The sequence below is a fragment of the Bos indicus x Bos taurus genome, chromosome 22 (genome assembly GCF_003369695.1).
Source record: "Bos indicus x Bos taurus breed Angus x Brahman F1 hybrid chromosome 22, Bos_hybrid_MaternalHap_v2.0, whole genome shotgun sequence".
Classification (NCBI taxonomy): Eukaryota; Metazoa; Chordata; class Mammalia; order Artiodactyla; family Bovidae; genus Bos; species Bos indicus x Bos taurus.
The window spans coordinates 17385324-17399835 of record NC_040097.1 but is presented as its reverse complement, the minus strand read 5'-3'; the positions used below and the strand labels follow the sequence as shown (position 1 = coordinate 17399835).

Sequence of the window (14512 nt, the reverse complement as noted above, 5' to 3'; positions counted from 1 at the left end):
TGTATTCTTTTTAATACCTGCATGAAGGGCAATTTAAAAATTATCCTTCCACTGTTTTTTATCCTATGCAGACTGATGAAAAAAATCCTTTTCATAGATCCACACACATTACTTTTTATCATTTCAATTTTCCAATTTTATATCCTTATTATAAATGTGTTCAAAAGCATTAGAGCGCAAACATTAGAGTCTCGTAGAGAAATGGAAATAAAAACAAAAATAAACAAATGGTGCCTAATTAAATTAAATTTACAAGCTTTTGCACAGCAAAGGAAACCATAAACAAAATGAAAAGACTGGGAGAAAATATTTGCTACATCCTGCATCTTGCTACAGACAAGGAGTTAGTTTCCAAAATATGTAAGCAGCTCATATAATTCAATGATAAAAAAACAAACTACCCAATCAAAAAATGGGCCAAAGACCTAAATAGACATTTCTCCAAAGAAGACATACAGGTGGCCAGTAGGCACATGAAGAGATTCTCAACACTGCTGGTTATTAAAGGAGTGCAAATCAAAGTAACAATGAGATATCAACTCCCATGGGTCAGAATGGACATCATTAAAAGTCCACAAATAATAATTGCTAAAGAGGGTGTGAGAAAAGGAAACCCTCCTACATTGTTGGTGGGAATGTAAACTGGTGCAGCCACTAGGCTAAACAACATGGAGATTTCTTTAAAAACTAAAAATGGAGTTATCATATGATCCTGCAATCCCACTCCTGAGCATATATCTGGAGAAAACCGTAAGATGTGGTATATATACATAATGAAAGACTGCTGCTGCTGCTGCGTCACTTCAGTCATGTCCAACTCTATGCGACCCCAGAGACGGCAGCCCACCAGGCTCCCCTGTTCCTGGGATTCTCCAGGCAAGAACACTGGAGTGGGTTGCCATTTCCTTCACCAATGCACGAAAGTGAAAAGTGAAAGGGAAGTCGCTCAGTTGTGTCCGACTCTCAGCGACCCCATGGACTGCAGCCTACCAGGCTCCTCTGTCCATGGGATTTTCCAGGCAAGAGTATTGGAGTGGGGTGCCAGTGCCTTCTCCGAAATGAAAGACTACTCAGTCATAAAAAAGAATGAAATAATGTCACTTGCAGCAACATCAATGGACCCACAGATTATCATACTAAGTGAAGTAAGTCAGATAAGAGAAAGACAAATATCATATACCACTTATATATGGAATCTTAAAAAATAATGTAAATGAACTCATTTACAAAGCAAAAACAGACTCATAGACATAGAAAACAAACTTATGGTTACCAAATGGGATAGCAAGGGGAAGTTGGGGGATGAATTAGGAGCTTGGGATTAATATATACACAGTACTATATAGAAAATAAACAACAAGGACCTATTGCATAGCACAGAGAACTATATTTAATATCTTTTAATAACCTATAATGGAAAAGAATCTGAAAAACAATGCACATACATACACACACACAGAAAACTGAATCATTTTGCTATATACCTGAAACAACACAAGATGGTAAATTAATTATACTTCAATTTTAAAAGATCTTAAAGAATTAATTGATATAATAAAAGAAAGCACAATAGAGCATTGTTGTACATGAATTCATGCTTCGTGTAAAGGGTATTATACCACATATATTCTTTTGCAATTTTCTTGAAATAATGTTTAAGGTTTATCTTTATTGATATACACAAACAGTTCATGTATTTTTATAGATGTGTAGCATTTTTGCTATTTTTCTTCTGTTTTAATTATAATTTTTTTTTCATCCTATTTATTTACAGTTTTTACTAGGAACAACTCCTGAACTTGATCAACTGCCTTTTCAACATCCACTGGTTCTACAGTACCTATTTCTCAGCTTTATTTTGTGCATGATGTTGACATATTTCCCCAAAATTGAATTATTTTTGCATTCTTAGAGTAAATCCTACTTTTGTTTATTCTAGCTTCACTTCTGAATTTACTACTACCCTAACCAGAATTTTTTTATCTATTGTTCCAAATGAAATTACAGTTTTTTTTCTTTGTACTTTATCTGTATCAGAATTTGGCATTAATGAAAGGCTGCTGGCTTCTTTAAAAGATTTTCAGAGTTTCTCACCTTTACCTATATTGGATTATTTACACAACACTGGATTTATCTTTTTTTTAATAAGGCAAAATTCAACTCTGAATGCACGTTTCTAGTCAATTTTTAATAACTTTTTTAGTCTCTTAAAAAAATTAACTTGAAGGTTCTCTACATCTTGGGGTAATTTTGCCAGGAAAACATTAATTTACTCTATTTTTTTTTTGCCACAGTTTGGCATGTAACAGTCTCTAAGAATTCTTTTGGTATATCCCATATCTGTTTATATCTCCTTTCTCATTCCTTGTATTTTTTATATACAAGGAGTCAAGGCTTATGAACTACCTATTTTATTGTTTTGTTTTAAAGGACCAGCATTTGGGTTTGTTTACCCCTTCTACGGAGAAGGCGATGGAAAATCCCATGGTCGGAGGAGCCTGGTGGGCTGCAGTCCCTGGGGTCGCAAAGAGTCGGACACGAGCGACTTCCCTTTCACTTTTCACTTTCATGCATCAGAGAAGGAAATGGCAACCCACTCCAGTGTTCTTGCCTGGAGAATCCCAGGGACGGGGGAGCCTGGTGGGCTGCCGTCTATGGGGTTACACAGAGTCGGACACGACTGATGTGACTTAGCCACTTAGCCACCCCTTCTAAATTTTTTTTGTTCATTTCATTAATTTCTGCTTTTCATTTTTCTACTTCCAAACTTCTTTTTTTTGTTCTTTTTCTAATTTCTTCTAAGTGCCAAGTTCCTTCATTGTCTTTCTTTTTTAATAATGGAAAATTTTAGATTGTAAGTTTTTATCTGAGTAAAGGATTTAACATATTTTTGTAGGAAAGTCTCCTTTCCTTTCCACATAGTTTGAAGTTCCTTTTTTGATTTCTTTGATCCACCAGATATCCGATAGTGTTGCACAATTTCAACAGGATTTTCCAACTGGTATAATGTTTAGCACAGAGCAACATCTTTTTTTTTTTTTTAATTTTAAAGCATATGCTTAAATAGTAATACACAACTCATGACATAGCTGAATCCCAAGAGGCCATGCATAATGTAAGTCAACTTTTTCAAGCCAATTAAGTGCCAAAAGAAATAACACTTTAAATGATGAAGAAATTTGTCTTAATTTCCTTAAAGTTGGAATAAAAGATATGTAAATTTTCAAAGAAGCCTGTAAGAATTGATGTTGCTGAAATAATACTGTACTAACACTTAGTCTCAGTTTTCCTCTTAGCTTTCTACAGTATTTTCTAAAGTGTCCTACACAGCAAGATGGGGAAGAAAAGTGGAAATGAGTCTGGAGTTATCTACATTCAATCAATTACCCCCTTAGAGACCTGCACATATGTTAGCACGTTAAAAGCTCTGAGATGTCTTGCCTACCTTTGGTTAACTAAGCATTTCCTAAATGTATTTGATTACCTCATTCTTGTGCCAATTAACACCTCTTGATTCTCTTTGAGAAATGCAAGACAAGAAAATAGATATTCCTTGGAGAGAAAGACAATGTAATTAAATTCTGCCTTCTCTGGGTTATTCACAGCTGGGGTTCAGTAAATGTTTGCTGAATGACTCGGTAGCAGAGGAGATGTGATACAGCAACAGGAGATATCAAAGTGTCCACTGCAGCTGTTCTCAGTATGGTTATACAGAAGTAGAGTTCTCTTAGTAAGAAGTACTCAATATTTTGCATCAAAATACAAATTTTCTTTTCTATTTTACAAATGTAAATGAAAATTCCTAAGACGCTGGCCCTGCACACATCCATGTATCAAAACCTAACACCCTGAGAAGGCCAACAAAACCCAACAAAAATAATACTGCAGTTGCAGTACGTAAATGTATACGCATACATACATACAGGGCTTCCCTGGTGGCTCAGACGGTAAAGAATCCGCCTGCAATGCGGAGGCCTGGGTTTGAGCCCTAGGTTGGGAAGATCCCCTGGAGAAGGGAATGACAATCCACTCCAGTATTCTTGCCTGGAGAATCCCCATGGACAGATGAGCCTGGTGGGCTACAGTCCATGGGGTCGCAAAGAGTTGGGCATGACAGAGCAACCAAGACACATATATTCACACACCATCATCACCATCTACCTGGATTCCCTCGTCTACTGTGCAAAATGTTAGAGGCTAACAACTTAGGGTATTCAGATCAGAGGATGCTCAGAGAAGCAAAAGGAAAAACTTGCCAATCATTCCACTGTGCATACTAAACTATGACAAGTGGGACTGCATACTTTTGGTTCCTATTTTTTTAGTTTTATGATTCAGTCATTATCATTTCAGTCATAAACTATACAGTGAACTAGGTAAGGCCAAAAAGCCTCAGAATTGTAAAAATAATCTAAATTTATTTAGCCACAGAACTTCTAATTTCAGAAACTGAGACATGAAATTTTACACTTGTAGTAGCTGCCTACAGAATTCTGATTTTGTTTGGGGCAACAATGAACGCACAACCAAAGGGATAAATCATAATTGATCTATGCTAGTCATGGATTTCCTGCTCTCCTTGGTCAGGTAACTTCCTTGCCAAGCTTCTCTGTAACTAGAGCTAAAGCTATATACATGACCCACCCACGTAGCCAGTGAGCAAAAGGAATCTGCTGGAAGGAGTCTATGAAAGATTGTTCTTTCAAACATAAAAAGAAAGTCACACTAGAAGGTACTTTGTCCCCATCTCATCTTTTTTGCCTAGAACACTGGTGTGGGGAAAATCATGCCTGGGGCTGAAGCCATCACCCTTAAACCATGAGGTGACAATTAAAAGCTTAAGAAACTAACACATAAAGGATAACAGACTGGGAGGACAGTAAGATCCTGGATTCTTTGATAACACTACAGAGCCAACTGAACGAAGTCTGAACCAACCTATTTCCAGGCTTATTGTTAATCAGTTAATAATAGATATCTTTATGGTTTGGGGCTTCCCTGGTGTCTCAGAAGGTAAGGAATCGAAAGTAAGGAATCTGCCCAGAATGCGGGAGACCCAGATTCAATCCCTGGGTCGGAAAGATCCCCTGGAGAAGGGAATGGCTACTGGCTCCAGTATTCTTGCCTGGATAACTCCATGGACAGAGAAGCCTGGCAGCGTACAGTCCACAGGGTCACAGAGTCGGACATGACTGAGTGACTAACGTTTTCACACTCATCCTTATGGTTTAAGCTCTTGTTGGTTGAATATAGTGTCACTTCAGCCAACTGCTTCTTAACTGACACAGCAGTGTCCTATGTTTTGGTACTGTAATAGAGATTATAAACTATTTAATATTTCAGAATTTAAGATTTTAGAAAAGCAATAGGAAAAGTGAGACATTCAACATTTCACTGCATGAAATGTCACAGTTAAATTGCTTTTACAAGCATGAAATGTTTTGTTAACATTAAACAATAGAATAAAAAATTTAACAAGACAAATAATAGGAAAAATCGATCCATACCCGTACCTTTCCGTGTGTTCTCCGTCACATCTACCCCAAACTGGATAATGTCACCGGAAAGAATTTCACATGGTGGACTTTCTTCAGAGCCTCGACTCAATCTCTGGCTATTTATAAAGGTACCATTACTACTTTTAGTGTCTTGAAGATAAAACTGCAAAAATAAAATTTAAAAAAAGAGCCAAAGATTAATAGTAATAATTTCAAACCTACTTTAAAAAAAAGTACTTCCAACTTTGCAAACTACTACAGGTGAATTTTCTCCCCCTATCAATTCAAATTGCTTATTTCAGCTATTTATTCCATTATATATAAAACCAGAACTTTAAAAGTGGGAGATTTAAAATCCACTGGGACAAAATGGTATATCACTTCAGAAAACAGTTTATAAGGTCCTCAAAATGTTAGAATGTAAAGCTAGCATATGACCCTTCAATTCCACTCTGAGGTATATACTGAAGAGAACTGAAAACACATGTCCTCACAAAAACTTGTACACAAATGTTCACAGCAGTATTATTCATTAGAGCCAAAAAAATGGAACCCAAATGTCCATCAACTGATGAATAGGAAAATAAAATGTAGTACATCCATATGAATTAATTATTTGGCAATAAAAAGTAATGAAGTACTGATTTATGTTATAACATGAATGAACTTTTAAACATTAAGCTAAGTAAAAGAAATCAGTCACAAAAGACATATGTAATTCAATTTATATGAAATATCCAGAATAAGCAAATCCACAGAGAGAAAAAGCACATTAGTGGTTGCAAGGGGTTGAGGTGTCAGGGCAGAGGAGGGGAGGGGTGGGGTGGGGTGAATAACTGCTAATGGGTGTAACGTTTCATTTTGGGGTGATTAAAAGGTTCTAAAGTTAGATAGTGGTGATGGTTGTACAACTCTCTGAATTGTTCATTTTAAAAGACTGAATTTATGGCATATAAATTATATCTCAATAAAACATCTTTTTAAAGATTATTATACAAAACTCTAATTTTATCTTCCTATCTCACTTTGACTTTGTAACTCTGCTGCTATAATTTCTGGGTTAAATCAAAGGAAGTGTTATTTACTCCACAGGCAAGGACAATTGGTAGTAGGTAACACCTGTATGAACAGCTATTAGTGAACTAACATACTTGGTATCAGGACCGACATGTCTTCAGTAAATTCTTTGTGATAAACAGATTGAAGACACGAGAAACTAAAATACTGGAATCAACTGTGAAGGTGTCACTTTCTAGCTCCACTAAACTTGCCTTTCATCACTTGGGTGATCCCCCGTCTCTACAAAGGGAAGGGACAGCAGGAGGCACAGGAAGCCTACCTATTTATCACCTATCTATCCCCAAAGAAATTATTAACAATTGGGATCACACACAACAGACTTACTAGGAAGAGAACAACCAATAAAAAAAGATGTACCTTTCTTTTTGCATTTTTCTACACTCTCCAGCCCTGCTTATTCTAGCAACACATTTTCACTGAATTCCTTCCTAAAGAAGAAAGGAAAGAAGAAAACTAATATTTATTAAAATACATGTTGTACCACCAGGCCCTCATTTAACCTTAACGTTAAAGCTATGATATAGATATTATTTCCATTTATATATGAGAAAAGTAGGGCACAGGCAAGTATCTTTCCAAAGGTCACAGAGCTATGGAAGACAGAAGCAAGGATTTATATAACAGAATCAAAAGGGACATTTTTTCCCCCATGACTTCATACTGACCTTCATGTTTCATTTATCCTTCACTCCTCCCATAAAACCCTCTTCCAAAATGAAACACAACAAAAGAATAAGCGATTTGCAGAAAATATGAAAATGACATTTCTTTTCATTAATTCCTAGGCGACAATTTAAAGGCCACCAGGCTGGCTATAAATGACTTATTCTGTTTATAATTCAAGAGAGACCAACTGTTACTTTGGCTAGCAGTTTATATATTTAATTACAGGCCATTAGGAAAGAAAATTGTGTTGATATTTTACAACTCCATTTGAAATTTAAAGGCTTAACATTTCACACCAGAGAGATAAGCATAGGCAACATGCTCAAGAAGGGACAATGATCCTCAAGATTTTTTCCACACTGGAACATACTCTTAAACATTGTATAAACCAACTTGTTTTTTTGTTTTTTTAATAGATATATTCTTGGGTAATGTGGCAATATCTGAATTCTGGTTTGGTCATTTTCAGTTGTATGTGCCTTGGCAAGCCATATAAGGGGATTATAGATTTACAGTGGTTTTCAAACTTCAAATTCTGATCCATTATTGTGTTACTAATGGATAAGATGGCTGGATAGCATCACTGACTCAGTGGACATGAATTTGAGCCAACTCTGGAAGATAGTGAAGGACAGGGAAGCCTGGTGTGCTGCAGTCCATGGGGTTGCAAAGAGTCAGACACAACTTAGGGATGGAACAACAATAATGTGTTACTAAGTCAATTTATTGGGCTGTGACTAGTGGTTTAAACAAAAAAAATTAAGAGAACAGAAGTAAGAATATATGAAATGAGGTTCAGTACTGTTTAGCAAGCTTTACTTGAAAAACAAAAAAATGTGTGTGTTTTTCTGTACACATTCGCACACATATATCTCAACACTTCATATTTGTAGCTCTTAACTCTAAAACCATAAATTTTCAAATTAAAAGAATTTAATCAATATTAACCCAGGTTCTTTACATTCTAACACGTCTATTATTATGTCCAAAGCATACCCATAGTACCTTTGACATCCAGTTAGCTTGAAAACACCATTTACATTAGTTGCTCACTGTTCCTCTGCTCTCAATCTGCTAACAGCTTCCAAACATCTTGTAATAAAGTTCAAAGTTCTTACCATTACAGCCAATAAAACCCCATATGACCTGGCTTGTGGTTCCCTCTCCGATCTCATTAACTCCCACTATTTTCCCCACCAACCTCCATTCATGCCCCAGAGCCTCTGCACTTGGGCATAGCTAGACAGCAATAGTTTACTTCCCTGCAGAAATATTTATATTGATTTACCCTTCTCCCCTTGGTGGTGTGAAAAATTGATATTAAAAATGTTTCTGCACCTTCAATGAAACAATCTGCCACTATTCAGTTTACACTGTACAAAAGCTATTCATTCTATTTATTATCAGGTTAAGTAGGTATAGGACTTCCCTTGTGGCTCAGTTGGTAAAGAATCCGCCTGCAATGTGGGAGACCTGGGTTCGATCCCTGGGTTGGGAAGATCCCCTGGGGAAGGGAAAGGCTACCCACTCCAGTATTCTGGCCTGGAGAATTCCATGGACTGTATAGTCCACAGGGTTGCAGAGTTTGATATGACTGAGCGACTTTCACACTTTCACTAGGTAGGTGTAAAAAAGTCAAGAGACTGGGAAGTGACTATGTTTGCAAGGGACTGGGAAGTGACGATGCTAACAGTCCCTGGATGTACTTCCCCTGGTAGGTATGTCAATTGGTCCTTTATCACTTTCCAACCAGAAATTACTTTCTCCTCTGTGCTGATACCTTTTTCCATCAGGCTTTTTTTTTTTCCCCTCCCATTTTATTTTACTACGCTGGGAAAAAAAAATCCTATTGAAGCTTTAACCATCTTTATTTCCTAGTAGCCTAAGGAATGCCCAATCTGTCTCTAGTGTTTGCATTAGCCACTGGGCATTCACTTTGATGTTCAGCAGGTGTCTCAGGAGCTCTGAATTTATAAAACCCTCCATAGCTTGTGGCCAAAGTCCATCTCCCACTGTTTTCAAACAGGCTTTATCCTCAATTAACCCCATGCCTTCCCCTGAATTAAAGTTAAGCTCCCCCACATCAGGCATTGATGGCGATCATTAAACTGAAAGGCTGTCTTCGCCCTATCAGTCACTCTTTCCTGTTTCTCATTTATTATGATTACTTTCAAAGACACAAGCACAGCACTTCACAGGTTGCATAATTTGCTCTTTGGTCTTCAGAAAGTTTCTGCTGTTCATTCCGTAAGCAAACATGTTCTGTACCATTTGCAACTTCACCTCAATGTGTAAATGCTTTCATTTCCACTATAATGATAAACTGCTTCTTTCTAGCCTTCTCTAAGTTGACAGGTTTTCCAATATCCAACTACCAACAGATTTTTTAAGGTTTCAGAACGAAGCACAAACACAGGAGACAGGTCATCAGCGAGAGGCCAGAAATTCCAAGTCCATACAGGGAAATTTTAAAATATGAATGCAGAGTGGATCCTGGACTCTTGGTGGCAGATACTACACTACAGATTTTTTTAATGTACTTGAATCACCACCTAAAATCAAAAAGAGTGACTAAGACAGCAAAACCAAAATACCATGGAGAACATATACAACAACAAGTGGAAATTATCCATATGAAACTCAAAATAAAAGTGGGAAAAAGCATCAACAGTTACGAGACCTGCATGAAATCAGCATCTGTGCATGAGGATGCATACAGAAGCAATGGACAGTGGGCTTCCCTGGTAGCTCAGCTGGGAGAGAATCTGCCTGCAGTGCAGAAGCAATGGACATTTGAAGGACTTGAGTACCTCAGAATAGTCACTGTCTACTCACTGGATAATATGATAGCCAATTTGAAAAGAGAATCTGAAAATGGGAAAAGTTTAGCCCAATCCGCTAACAAGTGAGTATGAGGTAATTTCTGAAAAAGGATGGAGCAGTCCGAGTCATATAAATCCTTAAAACCAACCTACCAACCAAAGTTGCATTCCAGGATAGGGCTTTCCCTCAAAAGCTGTAGGGTTTGGAACCAAAACTGAGCGGGGTAGAGACAACAGAGACAGGAAAGGAAGATCCAGGTAAAAGTAGAAAAGGGGAAAGGAAGCTATTATATTTTTGAACAGTTTACAAAAACAACAGAAGAGGGAGCTCTGTGACATTAGAAAAGTTATCCTGAATCATGACTCCCTTCTCTAAGTTCAGGAAAACAAACTTTACATAAAAATGAGTAACAGAAAAATATCAGTGTCTCATCTCATAGCTATTTTAAGAAAAAACAATAAAAAGCAAACAACACCCCCTACACATAATGAGAGACATACCTTGGGAACAGATCAAAATTACACTATTTCAGAACAAGCTTAAAGACATTAAGAAAGTAACTCAAGGCATGGAAAAGAAATATAAATTATAATTACAAAACTGTAGGAAAGAACTCAAAAAAGAAACAGGAAAAAAGGGGAATCATTTCAGGAATGAGTACAAAATTCGGACATGAGTAACTAAGTAATACCTGACCTGCCTCTTGAGAAATCTGTATGCAGGTCAGGAAGCAACAGTTAGAACTGAACATGGAACAACAGACTGGTTCCAAATAGGAAAAGGAGTACGTCAAGGCTGTATATTGTCACCCTGCTTACTTAACTTCTATGCAGAGTACATCATGAGAAATCTCTGGATGAAGCACAAGCTGGAATCAAGATTGCTGGGAGAAATATACCATAACCTCAGATATGCAGATGACACCACCCTTATGGCAGAAAGTGAAGAGGAACTAAAAAGCCTCTTGATGAGTGAAAGAGGAGAGTGAAAAAGTTGGCTTAAAACTCAACATTCAGAAAACAAAGATCATGGCATCTGGTCCCATCACTTCACGGCAAATAGCAGGAGAAACAGTGGAAACAGTGTCAGACTTTATATTTTTGGGCTCCAAAATCACTGCAGATGGTGACTGCAGCCATGAAATTAAAAGACACTTATTTCTTGGAAGAAAAGTTATGACCAACCTAGACAGCATATTAAAAAGCAGAGACATTACTCTGCCAACAAAGGTCCGTCTAGTCAAGGCTATGGTTTTTCCAGTAGTTACGTATGGATGTGAGAGTTGGACTGTAAAGAAAGCTGAGCGCTGAAGAATTGACGCTTTTGAAGTGTGGTGTTAGTGAAGACTCTTGAGAGTCCCTTGGACTGCAAGGAGATCCAACCAGTCCATCCTAAAGCAGATCAGTCCTGAGTGTTCATTGAAAGGACTGATGTTGAAGCTGAAACTCCAATACTTTGGCCACCTAATGAGAAGAGCTGACTCATCTGAAAAGACCCTGATGCTAGGAAAGATTGAAGGCAGGAGGAGAACTGGATGACAGACGATGAGATGGTTGGATGGCATCACTGACTCGATGGACATGAGTTTGAGTAAACTCTGGGAGTTGGTGACGGACAGGGAGGCCTGGCATGTTGCAGTCCATGGGGTCGCAAAGAGTCAGACACGACTGAGTGACTGAACTAAACTAAACTAAGTAAAGCAAATAATGCCTTAAGAGAAGAAAGAAAAAAGGAGAAAAATTGAATCAAAAAGGAAATAACAAAGTAAAATCAGCAAAATAGCAAAGTAGGTGGCTCCAAGCTCTCATCTCCACACAAACTTTGAAATACATGCTGAAAGAGTCAGAACCAACTATGTCAGAACTCTGGAAAACAAAAGTTGTACAGTGACTACGTGAACACTGAATCAAGAAAAAGGCAACTTAAAAATGGTAGGAAATGGCTGTAGCATTCCTTACCCTTGCCCCAATCCCTCCCTCTATAAAGCAGAAGCCTTTAAGATATCAGCCTGTATTTCCACTATGGGACACAGCTACCTGGTTTCAGAGAGAGCAGAGCAGACCTAAACTGCAAATTATTGTGTCTATCTACTCTAACGTGTCTGGATGCTTCTTGAAGGACTAACTCAGAACTCACCCATGCTGGAAAAGCAGTGACTTGGCTTACTGAAAAAGTGGGATTTATTCAAAGTGGTTCAACATAAGTCAATCAATATAATATACCACAGAGATAGAAAAAAGGAAAAAAAAAAAGAAACCACAAATCACCTCAATTGATGTAGAAAAGGCATATTTGACAAAATCCAGCACCCTTCCATATTTAAAATATGCACGCACACACACAGAAAGTTGAGACTGAAAGGAACTTCCTCAACATGATAGAGGACATTTATGGAAAACTCACAGTTAACGTAATACTCAGTGGTGAAAGACTGAAAGCTTTCTTCCTAAGATCCGGAACATGGCAAGGAAGCCTGCTTTTTACCACAGCTACACAATACTGTACTGAAGTTCTAGCCAGACACAAGAAGAAAGAAGTAAAAGGCATCCAAATTGGAAAGGGAGAAGTAAACTGTGTCTATTCGCAGATGACAAGATCCTATATATGGAAAATCCCACAGAACCCACAAGAAAGCTACAGAGCTAATAAACAATTTCAGCAAAGTTGCAGTTTACGAGACAAACACACAAAAATCAAATGTGTGTATACATCAGCAATGAACAATCCAAAAAGGAAATTAAGAAATTCAATTTATAATAGCATCTAAATAAAATACCTAGGAATAAATTTAATCAAAGACATAAAAAACTTGTACAATGAAAATTATAAAATACTGCTGAAAGAAATTAAAGACAAATACAGGCACAGCTTGTTTTACTGCATTTAGCTTTACTGTGCTTCACAGATATTTCATTTCTTACAAACTGAAAGTTTGTGGCAACCCTGGGTCAACAAAAGTTGGAAACTTTTGTTTCAGACTTCTTAGCAGCAGTCTGCTGCTAAGAAGTCACTTCAGTCGTGTCCGACTCTGCGACCCCACAGACGGCAGCCCACCAGGCTCCCCCGTCCCTGGGATTCTCCAGGCAAGAACACTGGAGTGGGTTGCCATTTCCTTCTCCAAACTAGTCTATTAGCATCATTTCCCCCATAAAATTGTTTTTTAATTAAGGTACATACATTATTTTTTTTAGATGTAATGCTACTGCACACTTAATACAGCATGTAACTTTTACATGCACTGGGAAACCAAAAAATTTGTGTGACTCACTTTATTGTGATACTTGCTTCATTGCAATGGTGTGCAACTGAACCCACAACATCTCTGAGATATGCCTATAAACAGAAGGACATCCTGTGTTCATGGGCTGTAAGACTAAATATCCTTAAGGTGTCAATAGGACCCAGAGTGGTCTACAGATCCAATGCAATCCCAATTAGAATTTCACCTGCCTTTTTATGGAGAAGTGGAAAAGCCAAACTTCAAATGCTAATGGAATTGCGAAGGACCCCAAAACAACCTTGAAAAAGAAGAACAGGGTCTATCCAACAGGAAAAGAACCTTTTCCTCAACAAATGGTGCAGGGACAGCTGCATAACTACTTGCAAAAGTTGGACCCCTACTTTCCGCTATATACAAAAATTAGCTCAAAATGAATCAAAGACCTAAATATAAGAGCTAAAATGATAAAGTTCTTCTCAGTCATTAATTTTTAATACTGTTTTTAAATTTTTATTTATTTATTAGATTGTGCTGGGTCTTGGTTGCTTTGTGTGGGCTTTCTCTAGTTGCAGCAAGTACGGGTTATTCTTCGTTGTGGTGCTTGGGCTTCTCACTGCGGTGGCTTCAGAGCACAGGCTCTATGCCCATGGGCTTCAGCAGTTGTGGCATACAGGCTCAGTACTTGCTGCTCATGGGCTCAGGAGTTGTGACACACGAACTCAGCTACTTCTTGGCACGTGGGATCTTCCTGGACCAGGGATCAAACTCGTATCCCCTGCACTGGCAGGCAGATTCTTCTCCACTGTGTCACCAGGGAAGTTCGCCATTACTTCTTCAAATAACGTTTTTCTGCCCCTTTCTTATTCTCTTCTAAGATTTCCATAATGCATAGTGAAGTGAAAGTTGCTCAGTCGTGTCCGACTCTTTGAGATCCCATGGACTACACAGTCCATGGAATTCTCTAGGCCACAATACTGGAGTGGGTGGCCTTTTCCTTCTCCAGGGTATCTTCCCAACCCAGGGATCAAACTCAGGTCTCCCACATTGCAGGCAGATTCTTTACCAGCTGAGCCACATAATGCGTATGTTGGTACAGTTAATGATGTCTCATAGGTCCCTTAGGTACTGTTCATTTTTCTTCATCTTTCTTTCTAGTCCTGCCCTATCCTGAAGGGTTTTTTTTTTAAATTCCTTCTTCCACCTGCTCAAATCTGTCATTGAAGAA

General features: G+C 37.9%; 1 protein-coding gene across 25 annotated transcripts in view; it reads right to left on the bottom strand.

Moving 5' to 3' along the window:
• SLMAP (sarcolemma associated protein) overlaps nucleotides 1-14512 on the bottom strand; it is a 151238-nt gene that overhangs the window by 80605 nt on the left and 56121 nt on the right. For 18 of the 25 annotated variants that reach the window (XM_027523518.1, XM_027523516.1, XM_027523532.1 and 15 more), the window contains exon 2: nucleotides 5508-5661. In XM_027523518.1, coding sequence (XP_027379319.1) covers nucleotides 5508-5661 — 154 coding nt within the window. The remainder of the gene's footprint in view (nucleotides 1-5507; nucleotides 5662-14512) is intronic. The other 7 variants (XM_027523540.1, XM_027523517.1, XM_027523525.1 and 4 more) reach the window with 1 other exon arrangement.